This window comes from Mesoplodon mirus (genome assembly GCF_964341445.2).
Source record: "Mesoplodon mirus genome assembly, chromosome: X".
NCBI lineage: Eukaryota > Metazoa > Chordata > Mammalia > Artiodactyla > Ziphiidae > Mesoplodon > Mesoplodon mirus.
The window spans coordinates 86481457-86504450 of NC_138981.1; the positions used below are offsets into that span (position 1 = coordinate 86481457).

Sequence of the window (22994 nt, forward strand, 5' to 3'; positions counted from 1 at the left end):
GCAAAGTTTGGGAACCACTGCCCTAGTTTCTGAAACAGCTTAGTCTAAGTTCAGTGCTTTTAGTTAGTTTAGAGCAGATAAGCCAGGGCAGGATTCAGTTTTCCTGCTTTGCTGTGAAGTATTCTAGGGTTTTAAAGGCTTTGAAGGGTTTTTAGGAAGACATCTTTTACGTAAAGCTATTCCTTTGAAGAATCCTAATTGTAACTGTTGAGGCTGAGGAGTGAGAGAGTTTTAAAATCCTCACTATTTAATACTGTTCCTCTTCCAGGTCCCATTAAAACTTCACAGAGTAAAGATAAAACCCTGGAGAAACACTTGAAAACTGTGGAAAATGTGGCATGGAAGAATGGGTTAGCTCCAGAAGGAATCGACATTCTATTAAATGTGGCACTCAGTGGCAAATCTGGTATGTCAAGGGGATAAATTTTTCAGTTTGATATTTGTTTTGCCTTTCAGACTTTGAGTTAGATTGTTGATTGGAATCAGCTGCAGTTAAAGAACTATATATTTTTCCTATTCTCGTCATAAAACCAATCTGATAAGATTATATCAATAAAATGGGACTTTCTTGTGTTCAGACTACCTTATGAACTAAAAGTTTCTATGAGCATATGCTGAAAATGGCTAGTTATCACATATCTTTACAAATAAAATGGGCCTCTCACTGTTGTGGCCTCTCCCGTTGCAGAGCAACAGGCTCTGGACGCGCAGGCTCAGCGGCCATGGCTCACAGGCCCAGCCGCTCCGCGGCATGTGGGATCCTCCCAGACCGGGGCACGAACCCGCGTCCCCTACATTGGCAGGTGGACTCTCAACCACTGCGCCATCAGGGAAGCCCCAATAAAATGGATTCTTGTCACCAAATACATGGGAGCCATTTTTAGTATTTCTCTTAGGAAGGATACATAATAATTTAAATAGTGTTGCTGGAGGGCACATTAAGAGATCACTTGGTCTATTTTATTGCCTTTAGGTTCACTTATCTATGGCAAGTCCCTGTTGATACTGTCTCCATTCCAGTGTCTGTGGCCTTAATAGTCAAGATGCTTTTTCTTTTGTGCCAATGCTTCCTCTTCTGTTCTAAGTTCATTTGTAATGGAAGTGGGGGGAGATTCTTAGAAAGAAATAATATCTGTCCATTATTCTTTTTACTTGAGAAGAACCTTTTAACCTACCCTCACCCAAATTTAGACTTAGAGAGTATTTTAGCCCTTGAACATTCTCATTTTAAAGGTGAGGAAACTGAAGCCCAGAGTGGTTAAAAAGACTTGCTTAATCTCAGAGCTAGAACTGGGGAACTCAGATCTCCTAACTCCCATTCTAGTGTTTATGCTGCACCACACTGCTACTGGGTTTTCTCCTTTTTTTAAAAAAATTAAGACAACTATCAAAATTGAATACTTTATATACCATTTTCTAGCCCTTGCGTTCCTTTGTGCATACCCTATCATGTTTGCAGGTGTGTGTGTGTGTGTGTGTGTGTGTGTGTGTGTGTGTCTGAGAAAGAGAGACAACACATTACTAGCCGAATTCAGTATATGACTTCCAGGAATTTTAGTTCTCTATATTTTAAATTTTATTTATTTATTTATGTCTGTGTTGGGTCTTTGTTGCTGCACGCAGGCTTTTCTCTAGTTGTGGCGAGTGGGGGCTACTCTTCATTGCGGTGTGTGGGCTTCTCATTGCAGTGGCTTCTCTTGTTGCGGAGCACGGGCTGTAGGCACATGGGCTTCAGTAGTTGTGGCACGCAGGCTCAGTGGTTGTGGCTCATGGGCTCTAGAGCACAGGCTCAGTAGTTGTGGTGCGTGGGCTTCGTTGCTCCGCAGCATGTGGGATCTTCCTGGACCGGGGCTCAAACCCGTGTCCCCTGCATTGGCAGGCGGGTTCTTAACCACTGTGCCACCAGGGAAGTCCCTAGTTCTCTGTTTTTACCTGATTAGTTCTCTTTGTTTTCCTACAAAGTTACATTTGACCTAATAAAATTGGTCTTCTTCTAAGTGGTTTCAGATTGGTTTTGACAAATTTCTAGGAATTCATATTTAACTGATTAGTGTCTATCGAGAACAATTCTATCTATTGCTTCTCCCCTTAAAACATGTATAGAATGTACAGATGTTTTCTATTTTGGAATTTCTCTTTTCTTTTTTGATATCTCAGAAATTCACGTTTAGAAGGTTTTCATGATGTTTGCCAGGTCTTGTTGCAAATGCATGCATGTTTCAAAATGCATGCCTTAGACTTAGAAACTTGTATGTAACAATTTAAAAAATATTCTTTGGCTTTCTAGTCTAATTTCGTTTTTCTGTTAAGGTGGAATTTGGTGACATTATATGTAGCCTCATTAATTGCTTTTCTCCTTTTAGTTATTTCTGTGATAATAACATTATATTATAAATATATATAATAGGGCCTCCCTGGTGGCGCAGTGGTTGAGAGTCCACCTGCCGATGCAGGGGATACGGGTTCGTGCCCCGGTCTGGGAGGATCCCATATGCCGCGGAGCGGCTGGGCCCGTGAGCCATGGCCGCTGAGCCTGTGCGTACGGAGCCTGTGCTCCGCAACGGGAGAGGCCACAACAGTGAGAGGCCCACGTACAGCAAAAAAAAAAAAAAAAAAAAAAATATATATATATATATATATATATAATAATAACTGTATTATAAATAATACAGTTATTTCTGTATTTCTCCTTTTAGTTATCACTACCAGATCTTTATATGTAGCTCTTTTGCTAAGTTGAAATACATATTGAGGGGCAGGTGTGCTAGAAATGTCATAATTAGGTACAAAGGGACTTTGGACTCTTTAGTAATTGAAAAGTCACTGGGAAGTAAGAATAGAGTCTATATTGAATTCTCCCTTTGAATTTGGTACATGTGTAAAGCGTTAGCGGTCAGACTGTTGTAAACTTTACAAATGTTGGGGTATGGGAGTAGGGGAGAAGAGAGGAGTAAAAACAAGATACCATGAGACTGGAAAACAGAGATTTTTATTCTTGTGATTCATTACCTGCCATCACTGCTTCCTTTCTTCTCCACAGAATGATGGGGTAGGAATTGATGAGATATATTGTTGAAGTTATGTAGGATATATAAATCTAGAGATCTGATGTACAACATGATGACTATAGTTAGTAATATTGTATAGAGTACTGGAAATTTGCAAGAGAATAGATTTCATGTGCTCTTACCACACACAAAGAATGGTAACTATGTGAGGAGATAAAATGTTAATTAACTTGACTGTAGTAGTCATTTTATTATATATAGGTATATAGTATCTGCCGGGTGTTGGTTCCAGGAACCCCTGCGGATACCAAAATCCTAGGATGCTCAAATTCCTTGATAAAATGGCATAATATTTGCATATAACCTACACACATCCTTCTGTATACTTTAAATCATCTCTAGGTTACTTATAATACCTAATACAGTGTAAACACTATGTAAATAGTTGTAAATACAATGTAAATGCCATGTAAATAGTTGTCTTGTGTGGCTCTTTCAAGTTTTGCTTTTTGGAACTTTCTGGAATTTTTTTTTTTTTTTTTTTTTTTTGCGGTACACGGGCCTCTCACCGCTGCAGCCTCTCCCGCTGTGGAGCACAGGTGCCGGATGCGCAGGCTCAGGGGCCACGGCCCACGGGCCCAGCCACCCCACGGCATGCGGGATCCTCCCAGACCGGGGCACGAACCCGCGTCCCCCGCACCGGCAGGCGGACTCCCAACCACTGCGCCACCAGGGAAGCCCCTGGAATTTTTTTTTTAAACGAATATTTTCTGTCTGTGGTTGGTTGAGTCCACAGGTGCAGAACCTATGGATATGGAGGGCTGATTATATCATATCATCATGTTGTGCATGTTAAATATACACAATTTTTATTTAAAAAAATAAGAGGTCTACATTAGTAGGAAAAGAAAAGATGTATAAGATGTTTCTGAGAATGCTACTTGCAGGCGAAGTTAATAACAGTGTTATCTTGGTGAATGGATGTGATCACCATGCTATAATGCATGTAAGACAGCGTTTAAAGACCTGTATGTTTCTGAGAATGCTACTTGTGGGAGAAGTTGAGAACAGTGTTATACTGAATGGATGTGATTACCATGCTATAATACCTGTAAAACAGTGGTTAAAGACACATGTATCCAAGATATTGTTGAGGCTTCTACTTGCATGAGAAGTTGAGAACACTGTTTTTTCAGTGAATGGTTGTGATCACCACTGTATAATGCAAATAAAACAATGTTTAAATACAAAAAGAAATGGATGATATACATGTATATTTAATTATTGAAGCCTTAATAAGCAGAAGTTGACATAGGGTATACACAAAACCACTTGCAAACTCACTTCTATTAGCAGATGGGAGGATACCATAGAAGCCAAGAGAGTATGATGGAAAGATTGGACCAATATAGAATGATGTTACTACCAGCTAATAGTATAGTTGTTTAATTCTGCTATCCTTCCCACTTTTGGGGGGGGATGGAGACTAGAAATATATCTATTTATTCTTAAATGTAGCAGCTCATGCAAGATATCTTAGAGTAGCTTTAAATAAATCAGAATCTATTATGCCATTTTAAAAAGTCCTTGAAATGTTCCTAGGAGTAAAAGACTTCTTTTGAGGTGTAATTCACGTACCATAAAATTCACCCTTTTGAAGCATACAATTCAGGGTTGTTTTTTTAGCATATTCATAGAGTTGTGCAACCATCACCACTATCTAATTTCCAAACATTTTCATCATGCCAAGAAGAAATCCTGTACTCATCCTCCATTGTTAGATAAAAATATTAGAACCAAAGAATTTGCTTTATAGTTTATATTAAAAGTTAAAGGTACATTTTTGTTTCAAACTATGTTTTGTAATGATGATAAGAGATATTGAATATTATTTTATTGCCTTCAATGTGAAGTGAAATTTTTAGGACTAAGAGTTAATGTTAGTAAGGAAACAGTCAAGATCCTAAAATGTAGTTTGATTTAGAGTTTCTCTGCTTTCCAGGGAGTGCTGTAAACACTCGGATATTCAAGTGTATGATTCCAGCAACTCTAATATCAGAAGATTCTGTGGTTAAGGCGGTCTCTTGGCTTTGTGTTGGCAAGTGTTCTGGTAGCACCAAGGTAATCTTTTTAAACACTTTGATGATAAGTCCTTCAGAACCACTTAAGGGCTGGCAAGGAAGATCCACTTATGGAGTAATGGCAGTGGCCTTTTGTGCAAAGCCTGTAGTTTTGGAACAATGTAGCTTGATGCAAGGAGTCTGTTCAAACAGAAATTTTTACTGAGAGATAAAATCTGTTATCCTTCTTTGTGCTAGAGGCTTCTAAAACAGCCCTGAGGGGGGAATTAAGCTCTCTCCTCTGCAAGTTATATATCTCTAAAGATAAGCATTTTGTCTCTCAATAGGTACTTTTTTATCGTTGGCTGGTTGCAATGTTTGACTTCATTGATCACAAGGAGCAAATTAACTTGCTCTATGGCTTCTTTTTTGCTTCATTGCAAGATGATGCACTGGTAAGTAAAAATTGGACAGCATCATGCATCGATCAAATGGTATGTGCTTGTATATCAATGCACCATATGTGCTTCAAAGTGCCACACAACTTTCCTTACTTATTTTAAAATATATGAAACACACAGAAAAGTATAAAGAGTAACATAACAAACATCTTTACACCTGTCTCTCAGATTAACAAATAAAATTTTTAATGCATTTGCTTTATATCTTTTTTAAGGAAATAACTGTAACAGATAGAATTGAGTTCACATTGGAGTCTCTTTGCTGATCTAGAGCAATGATTGCCATCTTTTCCCTTTTAAACCACTTCAACAGGGTCCTTTGGGTCACTTATTGTACAGTTTCTTTTTTCTTTTTTTTTTAACATCTTTATTGGAGTATAATTGCTTTACAATGGTGTGTTAGTTTCTGCTTTATAACAAAGTGAATCAGTTATACATATACATATGTTCCCATATCTCTTCCCTCTTGCGTCTCCCTCCCTCCCACTCTCCCTAGCCCACCCCTCTAGGTGGTCACAAACCACGGAGCTGATCTCCCTGTGCTATGCAGCTGCTTCCCACTAGCTATCTATTTTACGTTTGGTAGTGTATATATGTCCATGCCACTCTCTCACTTTGTCACAGCTTACCCTTCCCCCTCCCCATATCCTCAAGTCCATTCTCTAGTAGGTCTGTGTCTTTATTCCTTTCTTACTCTAGGTTCTTCATGACATTTTTTTCTTAAACTCCATATATATGTGTTAGCATATGGTATTTGTCTTTCTCTTTCTGACTTACTTCACTCTGTATGACAGACTCTAGGTCCATCCACCTCATTACAAATAGCTCAATTTCATTTCTTTTTATGGCTGAGTAATATTCCATTGTATATATGTGCCACATCTTCTTTATCCATTCATCTGTTGATGGACACTTAGGTTGCTTCCATCTCCTGGCTATTGTAAATAGAGCTGCAATGAACATTTTGGTACATGACTCTTTTTGAATTATGGTTTTCTCAGGGTATATGCCCAGTAGTGGGATTGCTGGGTCATATGGTAGTTCTATTTGTAGATTTTTAAGGAACCTCCATACTGTTCTCCATAGTGGCTGTACCAATTCACATTCCCACCGGCAGTGCAAGAGTGTTCCCTTTTCTCCACACCCTCTCCAGCATTTATTGTTTCTAGACATTTTGATGATGGCCATTCTGACTGGTGTGAGATGATATCTCATTGTAGTTTTGATTTGCATTTCTCTAATGATTAATGATGTTGAGCATTCTTTCATGTGTTTGTTGGCAGTCTGTATATCTTCTTTGGAGAAATGTCTATTTAGGTCTTCTGCCCATTTTTGGATTGGGTTGTTTGTTTTTTTGTTATTGAGCTGCATGAGCTGCTTGTAAATTTTGGAGATTAATCCTTTGTCAGTTGCTTCATTTGCAAATATTTTCTCCCATTCTGAGGGTTGTCTTTTGGTCTTGTTTATGGTTTCCAGTTTCTTGATTAACACTGTGAAAACCACATCAGAATTAATGAGGAGTGGATTACTTTTCATGAGATGCCAATGGGCTGATTTTGATTAAAGAGCATAATTATTCCCATTGAAAACGTTAATAACTCTAAGAAATCAATCTACTGTCCACATGGAAGACTTTCAAGGACCATCAGTAGTTCACAGACCATGTGAACCATTCATCTAACTGAATTCCTCTTGCTTCTGGAAAGGGAATTCATTCATTGATTTCATTTTTAAAAAATTGACTGTGTTCATTGCATTGATCGAGGCAATGTAGAAGATTCAAAGTTTAGCAGAGAGTTTCCATATTCCAGGGGTTTATAATTCAGTTGGGGGACTAAGGAAAGCAGATAAAGTTAAATAACAGTGTATAAGTTAAATTATCAAAGACAATATATGTTAACATGAAGATAATAATTGCTGTGATATTTCCAGGAAGGAAAGAACACTGTAAACCAGAGTGATTAGAAAAAGCATCATAATGTATGTAGGCATTGAGCTAGGCCATGAAGGTTGAGTAGGATTTGAGATTTGATGTTTGATATGACAGGAATATTTCAAGCAAAGTTGTGAACTGTGTAAGCTGTATTTCAGGAGACCTTAAATAGATCAGACTGACTTAATTACAGTTGGTGTCAAGCAGTGGTGGGTGGTAAGGCTGAAAAAATTGGGTGAGGAAAAATTGTAGAGGTCTTTAAATGTGATGGTAAGGAATTTGAACTTTATCCTCTATCCAGTGGGGAAATCACTGAAAAAGTTGGGGCAGAACATGTTGAAAGCAACACTGTAGGAAGTTGTATCTAGTAGTGCCAAACATTATGAATTATGATGGAGGCTAGAGTCAGGAAGACTAGTTGGGAGACTAACATGATGATGACATCCTAAACTAGCAGTTCTCAGGTATGCTCTGTGGACCTCTTGAGGCTCCCTGAGAACCTTTCAGGAGGTCTCAGTGGTTCAAGTTATCTTTATAGCAATATCAAGATGTTATTAGCTATTTTCACTGTGTTGAATTTGCACTGATGGTGGATAAAACTGCCGGCGCCTTAGCACAAATCAGGGCAGTGGGGCCAGACTGTACTAGTGGTCATTGTGTTCTTCACTGCAGTAAAAAACAAAAATGCAAGTTTCACTTAATAATGTCCCAAATGAAGCAGTAAAAATTACTTCATTAATTATATTAAACTTCAACCTGTGAGACACATCTTTAATATTATGTTTGATGAAATGGGAAGTACAAATAAATCCCTTCTGCATACTAAAGTACAACAGTTGTCCTGAGGAAAAGCACTTGTGTGATTGAGTTGTGAGCTAAACCAGCTGCTTTTTTCACAGAATACCATTTTTACTTCAAAGAGTGACTGACACATAAACTGTGGTTATTCAGACTTGGGTATTTGGCAGATGTTTTCTTGAAAATGAACAAAGTGAGCTGGTCACTTCAAAGAAAACAACTGGCACTATTTTTTGCCAGTGATAAAATTTGAGCTTTTAAGTGAAAATTACAAGTTTGGAAAATTTGTATCTGCTACTGTGAACTTGACAGCTTCCCAATACTTAAAGACTTTCCTGATGAGGATGGTAGCAATATTAATGAATGTGATTTTTAGATATTGTATAATGAAATGTGTCAATATTTGGAAGCTTGGTATAACTAATTTCCAAATTATCAAGTATGATATTATGAAATTATGCATGGGTAAAAGAGCCATCCAAAGTGCAAGATATATCAATGAATTTTAATGGAACAGAGTACAAAGAGGGTTCATTGATAAGATTTCAGATTCCACATTGCAGCTGTTCCCTAAGAGACTATCACTTACCAAGTTTTAGTGAAGTATCAAAGACTAATATCCACGATTTTCTGAAAAGGCTATTAAAATATTACTTTCTTCTCCAACTACGTATCTGTGTGAGGCTGGCTTTTCTTCATGTACTTCAATCAGAACAATATACTGTAACATTTAATGCAGAAGCAGAGAATCCAGCTGTATTCTATTAAGTCAGAAACGTTAAAGAAATTTGTAGAAATGTAAAACTGTGTCACTCTAAGTCATTTTTTTGGGAAAATATAGTTATTTTTCATAAAATATTTCATTTATTGTTAGCATGTGATGGGCTTATTTTTTGAGGTACGCGGGCCTATCACCGCTGTGGCCTCTCCCGCTGCGGAGCACAGGCTCCGGACGCGCAGGCTCAGCGGCCATGGCTCACGGGCCTAGCCGCTCTGCGGCATGTGGGATCCTCCCAGACCGGGGCACGAACCCTTGTCCCCTGCATCGGCAGGCGGACTCTCAACCACTGTGCCACCAGAGAAGCCCTGGTCTTATTTTTTAAATGAGTTAGTAAACATTTAAAAATTTCCAAGTTTTAGTTTCTAATATGGTAAATATCAACAGATATAAACCAGATAAACAAAAGCTCTTTGGGCTCCTCTAATTTTTAAGAATGTAAAGAGTCCCAAGACCAAAAAGTTTGAGAATCACTATCCTAGACTAAGGGGAATGAAAAATTCAAAGGACAAATTTTAGGGGAAATTGTAAAGGTAGAATTGACTTGGTACCTATATTGGATTAAGGGAAGGGTCAAGAGCTAAAGATCCAAGTTTTTAAGGCAGCATGACTCAGAATGATGGTACCTTTGACCATAAAAGGAAATTTGTGAAAAGGAGGTAGTTTTGGAAGGAATATAATATGTTTGGCTTTAGATGTACAAAGTTTGAGGCTACATCCTTTAGAAATTCACTCAATGAACATTTATTAACCACATAATATGAAAGGCATTGAACTAGTATTAGAACTACAAATATGAGTAAGAATAAGTTAACTATAAGCCTCATATAATTAACTTATATGAGGCTTATATGCCAGGCACTAGTATACTTTATATACACAGTATTTCATCATCTCTAAGATGCCATCAGTGTTAAGATGCATCATTATCTTATGAACCATTACAATAGAATGCTGCCATTAAAACTATCACATGATATGGATTTTAGGATTAGTCCGTTTTCAGAGATGTTAAAATGTAGAGAAAGGAATGTTAGACTATGTAAAGTATTTTTTCCCAGTTCTGAGGGTCTGAAAGTTCTTTTCTTACCTCAATATTCTTAAAAAAATTTATTGAGCACCTACTATTTTCTATACTTGTGCTACCAGTATAGTAGCCACTAAATTCATTTGACTAAGTGAGCACTGGGAATGTGGCTAGGCCAAACTGAAGTGTGTTGTAAGTGTAAAACACACACCAGATAAGTGGTTTTAACTCACATGAACCTCTTGCCAGCCTTATGTGGTACACACCTTTATCCCCATTTTAGAGATGAGGAAGCTGAGGCACAGAGGAGTCAAATAATTACCCAGAGTCATGTGACTAAAGCCAGGATTTATGGAAAATGATATTCCCATTTTAGAGATGAGACAACTGAGGCTTGGAAAAGTTACGTAACTTTGCTAAGGTAAGCTATCTAGTAAGAGGCTGAGCCTTGAAGATCTTTAAATATAGTAGGAGAGAAGATAAGTACAGTGTGATAAATCCTGTGATAGTATCCACAGAGTTCCATGTGAGTATAAAGGAGAGGTATCAAAATAAGACTGGGGATCAGGGTTAAAGTCATAGGAATTTGTTTTCAACAGGAAGAGAGACATGGGTGTTGATGTCAATAAATTTGTGGGTTAGTAAGGGACGTGATTGAGGGAATTCCTGCCCAGTGTTTTTAGTGATTTTTTTTTCCTCAAAGTTTCACTTAAGTAGGAGGCAAGGTCTTCTGCTGAGAATGAGGATGGGAAGATAGAATATTATGTTTGAGGAGAGAGTATACATTTTGAAATAGCTTTTGGTGGAAATAGAAATTGGAGGTTAGAGACACAGTTCTGAAGGCCCAGATGAGTTTAGGGAGCACGAATTTGTGATAGGTAATTTCTCCAGGGTGGGACAAGGAGGCGAGAGTGACCGCCGATGGATCAGGGAGTCTAGAGAGAAAAGGGAGGGGGTGAAGACAAAACAGGGCAGATTGGGAGCACACGCAGCTGAGGTTCAGGATGCCTTGGTGACATTCAGGAAATGTATTGGGGTTAAAAACTGGAATGATAGAAATTGTAGCATTGGAGTTTAAGATTTCAGGAGGGGATGGTTCAATGTGATGACAAGGTTCAGAGTGACAGAGGGGTGAGTTGTTGAAGTAGGGTGAGGGAATGAAGGTTATTGGAGTTGAAATTTTCTCTATCCTTATGGATTTATTGTTGTTGTGGCTGCCCATTTATCAATTACAGAGTAAGGTATGTTGAAAATCTCCCAATATGAAGGCAGATTTGTTAGTTTTCCCTTAAAGTTCTGTCAAATTTTACTTTATATATTTTGAGTATATTATTAGGTGTACACACAATTATAGTTTTCATATTGTCCTGCGGAATCAAACCATTTTTTATTAGTTTCTGCTTGATAATAAAGTGAATCAGTCATACATATACATCTGTTCCCACATCCCTTCCCTCTTGCGTCTCCCTCCCTCCCACCCTCCCTATCCCACCCCTCCAGGCGGTCACAAAGCACCCAGCTGATCTCCCTGTGCTCTGCGGCTGCTTCCCACTATCTATCTACCTTACGTTTGGTAGTGTATATATGTCCATGCCTCTCTTTCGCTTTGTCACAGCTTACCCTTCCCCCTCCCCATATCCTCAAGTCCATTCTTAAGTAGGTCTGTGTCTTTATTCCCGTTTTACCCCTAGGTTCTTCATGACATTTTTTTCATAAATTCCATATATGTGTTAGCATACGGTATTTGTCTTTCACTTTCTGACTTACTTCACTCTGTATGACAGACTCTAGGTCTATCCACCTCATTACAAATAGCTCAATTTCGTCTTTTTTTATGGCTGAGTAATATTCCATTGTATATATGTGCCACATCTTCTTTATCCATTCATCCAATGATGGACACTTAGGTTGTTTCCATCTCCAGGCTATTGTGAATAGAGCTGCAATGAATATTTTAGTACATGTCTTTTTTTGAATTATGGTTTTCTCAGGGTATATGCCTAGTAGTGGGATTGCTGGGTCATATGGTAGTTCTATTTTTAGTTTTTTAAGGAACCTCCATACCGTTCTCCATAGTGGCTGTACCAATTCACATTCCCACCAGCAGTGCAAGAGTGTTCCCTTTTCTCCACACCCTCTCCAGCATTTATTGTTTCTAGACATTTTGATGATGGCCATTCTGACTGGTGTGAGATGATATCTCATTGTAGTTTTCATTTGCATTTCTCTAATGATTAATGATGTTGAGCATTCTTTCATGTGTTTGTTGGCAGTCTGTATATCTTCTTTGGAGAAATGCCTATTTAAGTCTTCTGCCCATTTTTGGATTGGGTTGTTTGTTTTTTTGCTATTGAGCTGCATGAGCTGTTTATAAATTTTGGAGATTAATCCTTTGTCAGTTTCTTCATTTGCAAATATTTTCTCCCATTCTGAGGTTTGTCTTTTGGTCTTGTTTATGGTTTCCTTTGCTGTGCAAAAGCTTTGAAGTTTCATTAGGTCCCATTTGTTTATCTTTGTTTTTATTTCCATTTCTCTAGGAGGTGGGTCCAAAAGGATCTTGCTGTGATTTATGTCATAGAGTGTTCTGCCTATGTTTTCCTCTAAGAGTTTGATAGTTTCTGGCCTTACATTTAGGTCTTTAATCCATTTTGAGCTTATTTTTGTGTATGGTGTTAGGGAATGATCTAATCCCATACTTTTACATGTCCCTGTCCAGTTTTCCCAGCACCACTTATTGAAGAGGCTGTCCTTTCTCCACTGTACATTCCTGCCTCCTTTATCAAAGATAAGTTGACCATATGTGCGTGGGTTTATCTCTGGGCTTTCTATCCTGTTCCATTGATCTATCTTTCTGTTTTTGTGCCAGTACCACACTGTCTTGATTACTGTAGCTTTGTAGTATAGTCTGAAGTCAGGGAGCCTGATTCCTCCAGCTCCATTTTTCGTTCTCAAGATTGCTTTGGCTATTCGGGGTCTTTTGTTTTTCCAAACAAATTTTGAAATTTTTTGTTCTAGTTCTGTGTAAAATGTCAGTGGTAATTTGATAGGGATTGCATTGAATCTGTAGATTGCTTTGGATAGTAGAGTCATTTTCACAATATTGATTCTTCCAATCCAGGAGCATGGTATATCTCTCCATCTATTTGTATCATCTTTAATTTCTTTCATCAGTGTCTTATAATTTTCTGCATACAGGTCTTTTGTCTCCTTAGGTAGGTTTATTCCTAGATATTTTATGCTTTTTGTTGCAATGGTAAATGGGAGGGTTTTCTTGATTTCGCTTTCAGATTTTTCATCATTAGTGTACAGAAATGCCAGAGATTTCTGTGCATTAATTTTGTATCCTGCTACTTTACCAAATTCATTGATTAGCTCTAGTAGTTTTCTGGTAGCATCTTTAGGATTCTCTATGTATAGTATCATGTCATCTGCAAACAGTGACAGCTTTACTTCTTCTTTTCCAATTTGGATTCCTTTTATTTCCTTTTCTTCTCTGATTGCTGTGGCTATAACTTCCAAAACTAAGTTGAATAAGAGTGGTGAGAGTGGGCAGCCTTGTCTTGTTCCTGATCTTAGTGGAAATGGTTTCAGTTTTTCACCATTGAGGACGATGTTGGCTGTGGGTTTGTCATATATGGCCTTTATTATGTTGAGGAAAGTTCCCTCTCTGCCTACTTTCTGCAGGGTTTTTATCATAAATGGGTGTTGAATTTTGTCAGAAGCTTTCTCTGCATCTATTGAGATGATCATATGGTTTTTCTTCTTCAATTTGTTAATACGGTGTATCACATTGATTTGCGTATATTGAAGAATCCTTGCATTCCTGGAATAAACCCCACTTGATCATGGTGTATGATCCTTTTAATGTGCTGTTGGATTCTGTTTGCTAGTATTTTGTTGTGGATTTTTGCATCTATGTTCATCAGTGATATTGGCCTGTAGTTTTCTTTCTTTGTGACATCCTTGCCTGGTTTTGGTATCAAGGTGATGGTGGCCTCATAGAATGAGTTTGGGAGTGTTCCTTCCTCTGAAATTGTTTGGAAGAGTTTGAGAAGGATGGGGTTAGCTCTTCTCTAAATGTTTGATAGAATTCGCCTGTGAAGCCATCTGGTCCTGGGCTTTTGTTTGTTGGAGGATATTTAATCACAGTTTCAATTTCAGTGCTTGTGATTGGTCTATTCATATTTTCTATTTCTTCCTGATTCAGTCTTGGCAGGTTGTGCATTTCTAAGAATTTGTCCATTTCTTCCAGGTTGTCCATTTTATTGGCATAGAGTTGCTTGTAGTAATCTGTCATGATCTTTTGTATTTCTGCAGTGTCAGTTGTTACTTCTCCTTTTTCATTTCTAATTCTATTGATTTGAGTCTTCTCCCTTTTTTTCTTGATGAGTCTGGCTAATGGTTTGTCAATTTTGTTTATCTTCTCAAAGAACCAGCGTTTAGTTTTATTGATCTTTGCTCTTGTTTCCTTCATTTCTTTTTCATTTATTTCTGATCTGATCTTTATGATTTCTTTCCTTCTGCTAACTTTGGGGTTTTTTTGTTCTTCTTTCTCTAATTGCTTTAGGTGCAGGGTCAGGTTGTTTACTCGAGGTGTTTCCTGTTTCTTAAGGTGGGATTGTATTGCTATAAACTTCCCCCTTAGAACTGCTTTTGCTGTGTCCCATAGGTTTTGGGTCGTCGTGTCTCCATTGTCATTTGTTTCTAGGTATTTTTTAATTTCCTCTTTGATTTCTTCAGTGATCACTTCGTTATTAAGTAGTGTACTGTTTAGCCTCCATGTGTTTGTATTTTTTACAGATCTTTTCCTGTAATTGATGTCTAGTCTCATAGCATTGTGGTCGGAAAAGATACTTGATACAATTTCAATTTTCTTAAATTTACCAAGGCTTGATTTGTGACCCAAGATATGATCTATCCTGGAGAATGTTCCATGAGCACTTGAGAAAAATGTGTATTCTGTTGTTTTTGGATGGAATGTCCTATAAATATCAATTAGGTCCATCTTGTTTAATGTATCATTTAAAGCTTGTGTTTCCTTATTTATTTTCATTTTGGATGATCTGTCCATTGGTGAAAGTGGGGTGTTAAAGTCCCCTACTATGAGTGTGTTACTGTCGATTTCCCCTTTTATGGCTGTTAGTATTTGCCTTATGTATTGAGGTGCTCCTATGTTGGGTGCGTAAATATTTACAATTGTTATATCTTCTTCTTGGATAGATCCCTTGATCATTATGTAGTGTCCTTCTTTGTCTCTTGTAATAGTCTTTGTTTTAAAGTCTATTTTGTCTGATATAAGAATTGCTACTCCAGCTTTCTTTTGATTTCCATTTGCATGGAATATCTTTTTCCATCCCCTTACTTTCAGTCTGTATGTGTCTCTAGGTCTGAAGTGGGTCTCTTGTAGACAGCATATATATGGGTCTTGTTTTTGTATCCATTCAGCCAATCTGTGTCTTTTGGTGGGAGCATTTAGTCCATTTGCATTTAAGGTAATTATTGATATGTATGTTCCTATTCCCATTTCCTTAATTGTTTTGGGTTCGTTATTGTAGGTCTTTTCCTTCTGTTGTGTTTCTTGCCTAGAGAAGTTCCTTTAGCATTTGTTGTAAAGCTGGTTTGGTGGTGCTGAACTCTCTCAGCTTTTGCTTGTCTGTAAACGTTTTAATTTCTCCATCAAATCTGAATGAGATCCTTGCTGGGTAGAGTAATCTTGGTTGCAGGTTTTTCTCCTTCCTCACATTAATTATGTCCTGCCACTCCCTTCTGGCTTGTAGAGTTTCTGCTGAGAGATCAGCTGTTAACCTGATGGGGATTCCCTTGTGTGTTATTTGTTGTTTTTCCCTTGCTGCTTTTAATATGATTTCTTTGTGTTTAATTTTTGACAGTTTGATTAATATGTGTCTTGGCGTATTTCTCCTTGGATTTATTCTGTATGGGACTCTCTGTGCCTCCTGGACTTGATTAACTATTTCCTTTCCCATATTAGGGAAGTTTTCAACTATAATCTCTTCAAATATTTTCTCAGTCCCTTTCTTTTTCTCTTCTTCTTCTGGAGCCCCTATAATTCAAATGTTGGTGCGTTTAATGTTGTCCCAGAGGTCTCTGAGACTGTCCTCTGTTCTTTTCATTCTTTTTACTTTATTTTGCTCTGCATCAGTTATTTCCACTATTTTATCTTCCACCTCACTTATCCGTTCTTCTGCCCCAGTTATTCTGCTATGGATCCCATCTAGAATATTTTTCATTTCATTTATTGTGTTTTTAATCGATGCTTGATTCATCTTTAGTTCTTCTAGGTCCTTATTAACTGCTTCTTGCATTTTGTCTATTCTATTTCCAAGATTTTGGATCTTGGAAATAGAATCTTGGATCATCTTTACTATCATTATTCTGAATTCTTTTTCAGGTAGACTGCCTATTACCTCTTCATTTGTTAGGTCTGGTAGGTTTTTATCTTACTCCTTCACCTGCTGTGTGTTTTTCTGTCTTCTCATTTTGCTTATGTTACTGTGTTTGGGGTCTCCTTTTTTGCAGGCTGCAGGTTCGTAGTTCCCATTGTTTTTGGTGTCTGTCCCCAGTGGCTAAGGTTGTTTCAGTAGGTTGTGTAGGCTTCCTGGTGGGGGGGACTAGTGCCTGTGTTCTGGTGGTTGATGCTCGATCTTGTCTTTCTGGTGGACCGGTCTACGTCTGGTGGTGTGTTTTGGGGTGCCTGTGGCCTTATTATGTTTTTAGGCAGCCTCTCTGCTAATGGGTGGGGTTGTGTTCCTGTCTTGCTAGTTGCCTGGCATATGGTGACCAGCACTGTAGCTTGCTGGTTGTTGACTGAAGCTGGGTGCTGGTGTTGAGATGGAGATCTCTGGGAGATTTTCGCCACTTGATATTATGTGGAGCTGGGAGGTCTCTTGTGGACCCATGGCCTGAAGTTGGCTCTCCCACTTCAGAGGCACAGCACTGACTCCTGGCTGCAGCACCAAGAGCCTTTCATCTACCCGGCTCAGAATAAAAGGGAGAAAAAGTAGAAAGAAAGAATTAGTAGAAGAAAGAAGGAGAGAGAGAAAGAAAGAAAGGAGGGAGGGAGGGAGGAAGGACGGAAAGAAGGAAAGAAAGAAAGAAGGGAGGGAGGGAGGAAGGAAAGAAAAAGAAAGAGTGAAAAGAAGAAGGGAAGGAGGGAGGAAAGAAGGAAAGAAAAAAGTGAAAGGAAGAAGGGAGGGAGGGAGGAAGGAAAGAAAGATAGAAAAAGAAAGGAGGGCCGGAGGGAGGGAGGGAGGAAGGGAAGGTAGGAAAAAAAGAAAGAGAGAAGATAAAATAAATTAGAATAAAGTCTAAAATATAGTAGCATTATTAAAATAAAAAGGTAATTATTGGAAAAAGAAAACGGACAGATAGAACCCTGGGACATATGGTGGGAGCAAAGCTGTACAGAGAAAAATCTCACACAGAAGCATACACATACACATTCACGAAAAGACAACAGGGGGAAAAAATCGAAAATCTTGCTCTCAAAGTCCACCTCCTCAATTTGGGATAATTCGTTGTAAAAAGAGGAAAAGGGGAAAATGTCTGAAATCTTGCTCTCAAAGTCCACCTCCTTAATTTGGGATAATTCGTTGAAAAAGAGGAAAAGGGGAAAAAATCTTAAATCCTGTCCTCAAAGTCCACCTCCTCAATTTGGGATGATTCACTGTCCATTCATTCATGCACTCCACAGACGCAGGGCACATCAAGCAGACCGTGGAGCTTTCTTTAATCCGCTGCCTCCCAGGCTGCACAGAGAGATATCCCTGTCTCTTCTCTGCCCTCACAGCTCCCCGGTCTCAGCCTTGGACCTGGCCCCGCCTCTGCGCGTAGGTCGCCGGAGGGCGTCCGTTCTTCGCTCAGACAGGACGCGTTTAAAGGATCCACTGATTCGGGGGCTCTGGCTCACTCAGGCCGAGGGGAGGGAGGGGCATGCAGTGCGGGGCGGGCCTGTGGCGGCAGAGGCTGGCGTGACTTTGCACCAGCCCGAGGCGCTCCGTGCGCTTTCCCGGGGAAGCCGTCCCTGGGTCCCGGGACCCCGGCAGTGGCGGGCTGCACAGGCTCCCCGGAAGCGGGGGTGGACAGTGACCTGCGCTCGCACACAGGCCTTGTGGCGGCGGCAGCAGCAGCCTCAGCATCCCATGCCCGTCTCCGGGGTCCGCGCCTTTAGCCTCGGCTCGCGCCCATCTCTGGAGCTTCTTTAAGCAGTGCTCTTAATGCCCTCTCCTCGCGCACCAGGAAACAAAAGGGAAGAAAAAGTCTCTTGCCTCTTCGGCAGCTCCAGGAAACAAAAGGGAAGAAAAAGCCTCTTGCCTCTTCGGCAGCTCCAGACTTTTTCCCCGGACTCCCTCCGGGCTAGCCGTGGTGTACTAACCCTTTCAGGCTCTCTTCCTGCCGCCAGCCCTAGTCCTCTCCCTGCGCTCCCACTGAAACCCGATACCCGAGCCTCAGCTCCCAGCCCCGCCTGCCCCAGCGGCCGAGCAGACAAGCCTCTCGGGCTGGTGTGTGCCTGAGGGCACCGATCCTCTGTGCCGGAATCTCTCCGCTTTGCCCTCCACACCCCTGTTGCTGTGCTCTCCCCTGCTATTCGGAAGCTTTCCCCCTCCGCCACCCGCAGCCTCCGCCCGCGAAGGGGCTTCTAGTGTGTGGAAACCTTTCCTCCTTCATGGCTCCCTCCCACTGGTGCAGGTCCCATCCCTATCCTTTTGTCTCTGTTTATTCTTTTTTCTTTTGCCCTACCCAGGTATGTGGGGAGTTTCTTGCCTTTTGGGGGGTCTGAGGTCTTCTGTCAGCGTTCAGTAGGTGTTCTGTAGGAGTTGTTCCACGTGTAGATGAATTTCTGATGTATCTGTGGGGAGGAAGGTGATCTCCGCATCTAACTCTTCCGCCATCTTCTTGAATCAAACCTTTATCATGGAGTTGCCCTTTGTTAGAAAGGCTTTTTGTTTTAGTCATTTTGTTTGATATTGACATTGGCTAGTATATTGCTTGGTATATTACCATCTTTTGGTTTTTTGAAAAATCTTTTGCCCTCATGTCTTAGATGCCTCTTTTATTTATTTATTTTTAAAAAACAATTTATTTTCTTTTTTTCTTTTTATATTTTTGGCTGCATCAGGTCTTAGTTGCGGCACGTGGGCTCTTTCGTTGCGGCGCGGGCTCTTCGTTGTGGTGCGTGGGCTCTTCATTGTGGTGCGCGGGCTTCTCTCTAGTTGTGGCGCGGGCTCCAGGGTGCGTGGGCTCTGTAGTTGTGGTGCACAGGGTCCAGGGCACATGGGCTCTGTAGTCTGTGGCACGCGGGCAGGCTCTCTCTTTGAGGCTCACGGTGTGCGCTTTGTTGCCCCATGGCATGTGGGATCTTAGCTCCCCAGCCAGGGATTGAACCTGCGTCCCCTGCATTGGAAGGCAGATTCTTTACCACTGGACCACCAGGGAAATCCCTTATATGCCTCTTTTCAATAGCATATAACTAGATTTTATTTTTAAATCCTGTCTGATGATTTTTCACTTTTACCTGGAAAATTAGTTTATTTACTTTTGTAGTGATTGTTGATACAGTGGAAATGAATTGAAATATCAATATTTTATTTTGAGCTTTCTAAATGATCTGCTTTTTTCTGATTCTTTCCCTCATCCCTCTTATTTTGGATTGATTGTGGTTTCCCCCCATTCTTGGTTGGAAATTACACATTCTGTGTGTGTTGTTTTAGCTGTTATTGTACCTATTTTAACATGTATATATAGTGTAAAATGTAACACAGTGTCATCCTTCTTACTGTTTTTCTTTTGTTTGGAAAATGTAGTTATTTTTCATAAAATATGTCATCTAGCATATAGTGGGTTTATTATTTTTTAATGAATTAATAACTTTATAATGTTCTCAGTTTAAATTTTTAATGTTTTTTTCTTAAAGTCTAAAGGTAACTAATATCTTTACCTTCATCTTGAATGATACAAGGACCTTAGAATGCTTTAACTCTGATCACACCCCTCCCAGATTATATGCTATTATCTGGTTTTAGTTCTGGCTCTTTCTTCTCCATCCTCCTCCACATACACATACAGTAGACATTATTATTTTCTTCACAGTTGGTGTTTGTTTAGATTTGCCCACATATTTGCTAATATCTTTGCTCATCATTTGTTTTTGCATCTCAGACCTTCAATCGAGCTCATTTTCTAGAATATTCTTTCAGTAGAATCTTTGATGGTAAACTCTGTCTTTGCCTAAAGATATCTTTACTATGCCCTTGCTCTTGAAAATTGGTTCTGCTGTGTGTAGAACTCTAGGGTGACAGTGAAATTCTCTCAGGACATTGACAATATTGCACTGGCACCTCCTTTCCATTGTTGTCAAATCAGTCTAATTGTAGTATGTCATTTCTTTTCTCACTGGATACTTTTTAAAACAGCTTTGTTGAGATGTAACTCCCATACCATACAGTCCACTCAAAGTAAAATCCACTGGTTTATAGTATGTTCACAGATATGTGCAACCATGAACAGAGTCAGTTTTAGAACATTTTCATCACCTCAAAAATCTCATACCCCTTGGGAAACCAAAAAATTCGTGTGCCTTGCTTTATTGTGACATTCTTTCACTTTATTTAAAAAAACCCTCATACCTTTTAGCTATCACCCCCATCTTCCTATTTAGAGGCTATTAAGCAACTCTTAATCTATTTTGTGTCTTTAGAGATTTGCCTATTCTGGACATTTCACATAAATGGAATCATACAATATGGGGTCTTTTTTTCGTTTTCTTTTCTTTTTTTTTTTTTTGGCTGCCCTGCGCAGCATGCAGGATCCTAGTTCCCCACCAGAGATCAAACCCGGACCCCCTGCAGTGGAAGCATGGAGTCTTAACCACTGGACTGCCAGGGAAGTCCCTAATATGGGGTCTTTTTTGACTGGCTTCTTTTACTTAGCATAATGCTTTCAAGATTCAGCCATGTTGTCAGCATGTATTAGTACTTCATTCTTTTAACCTGTTATGTTTTTTCCATAACATAAAATTTACCATTTTAACTATTTTAAGTGTTATTAATTGTTATAAATTTTTAAGTGTTATTAATTTGGTGTTATTAATTGTTATTAATTGCATTCATAATGTTGTGCAACCATCACTGCTATCTATTTTCAAAACTTTTGTATTACCATAAACAGAAACTGTCTAGCCAGTAAGCAATAACTCCCCATTCCTCCTCCACCCAGCCCCTGGGAACCTCTAATCTACTTTCTGTCTATGAATTTGCCTATTCTAGGTGCCTCATATAAGTGGAATCATCCAGTATTTGTCCTTTTGTGTCTGGCTTCTTTCACTTAGCATGTCTTCAAAGCCCATCCACGTTATAGCATGTGTCAGAACTTCATTTTTGTGGCTAAATAGTATTCCATTGTATGTTTATACCACATTTTGTTTATCCATTATCTGTTGATGAACCCTTGGGTTGTTTCTACCTTTTGGCTAACATGAATAATGCTTCAGTAAACGTTGGCATGCAAGTCCCTGCTTAGAACTCTTTTGGATACATACTTAGGAGTTCTTCCAGGCAGGGACTGAGCCTCTTATAACCCAGGTATTGAGTATTGTAAGCTTCATAATAGCAGACCTTTTTGTCTGTTTTATCCACTGCTTAATAAGTACTTGTTTCATGAGTGAATGAATGAATAGGAACTATTCATAAATGTTTGTCAAATAATTGCAATATACTTGAGTAGTTTTCATGATGCTGACTAGAGAGTTTCTTGCTCAGAATGGCAGGGGGGAAGGGGGCCTGCTTTTTTTCTTTTTCTTTTCTTTTTTTCTATCTTTTAAAAAATACTTATTGAAGTATACATACACAGAATTACTTATAAGGGATCAACTCAATTAATTTTTATAAACCGAACATATTTGTATAAATATCATCCAGATCAAGAAATAGGGATCCTAACTTTCAAAAGCATTAAAAGTCACAACTTGGCAGGCACCTCACTCTGTAGTGACTGAGATGTGGTGGTTAACTATTTGCCAGAAAAGCAATTGTAAAGTCTTAGATGCACATGAATTTTTCCTTTCTAGATGTGATTAAAGGAGAATGTCAGATAGAATGCTGGGGCCTAGGGTGGCACTCGTTTCATACCCAACATGATAAACAGTATTGCTAATGGTTCATATCCTAGGGATGTGAGGCAGTGAGTTTTTTGTTTGTTTGTTTGTTTTACTGAAAGTTACTATATTTTGTGTACAATGTGGCAGACTTGGTCATAACATGTATTCTTCCCTTAAAAACAAGATCCTATATATAAATCCATGCTTATTACAAGTATGTTCAGTCTTTATCAACCCATTTCTAAGTAAAGAAGTGGCAATATGGAATGCTGTACTTCAAAGTTTAGAATCAAGACTACTAAAATATGAGTTTGTTTAAAGAAAATCTTTGCTTTTGTTGCCTTCTCTAGTCCTATTTAATAATTTACTTTTTCAATTTCCTAACATCTAAAGCAGGTATTGGCAATTTTTTTCTTAAAGGACCAGGTAGTAAATATTTAGGTTTGAGTGCCATACTGTCTGTCACAAGTACTCACTCTGCTTGTGTAGTGCAAAAGCAGCTACAGACAATAAATACATAAATGAATGACTGTGTTCCAATAAAACTTTATTCACAATAACCAGCAGTGGGCTGGATTTGACCCACAGGTTGTTGTTTACCCATCCCTCCAATAGAGTATTATTTCCTTGTCTGATAAACAGATATTCTTAATTTAATGAACTCTAATTTATTGGGGTTTTTTTTATGGTTATCATTTTTTTTAATGAAAGAAAAACACTGCCACCCTCTGGTCCTGAAGATATTCTACTCCATTTTTCTTCTAGAACAGGTATCAGCAAACTTTTCCTGTAAAGGGCCAGATAGTGAATATCTTAG

The 22994-nt window shown here is 39.0% G+C and overlaps 1 protein-coding gene across 5 annotated transcripts in view; it reads left to right on the forward strand.

The window, feature by feature from the left end:
- CENPI (centromere protein I) overlaps nucleotides 1-22994 on the forward strand; it is a 57148-nt gene that overhangs the window by 5907 nt on the left and 28247 nt on the right. For all 5 annotated transcript variants that reach the window (XM_082609106.1, XM_082609107.1, XM_082609103.1 and 2 more), the window contains exons 3-5: nucleotides 269-406; nucleotides 5011-5129; nucleotides 5416-5523. In XM_082609106.1, the coding sequence (XP_082465232.1) occupies nucleotides 269-406; nucleotides 5011-5129; nucleotides 5416-5523 (365 nt within the window). The remainder of the gene's footprint in view (nucleotides 1-268; nucleotides 407-5010; nucleotides 5130-5415; nucleotides 5524-22994) is intronic.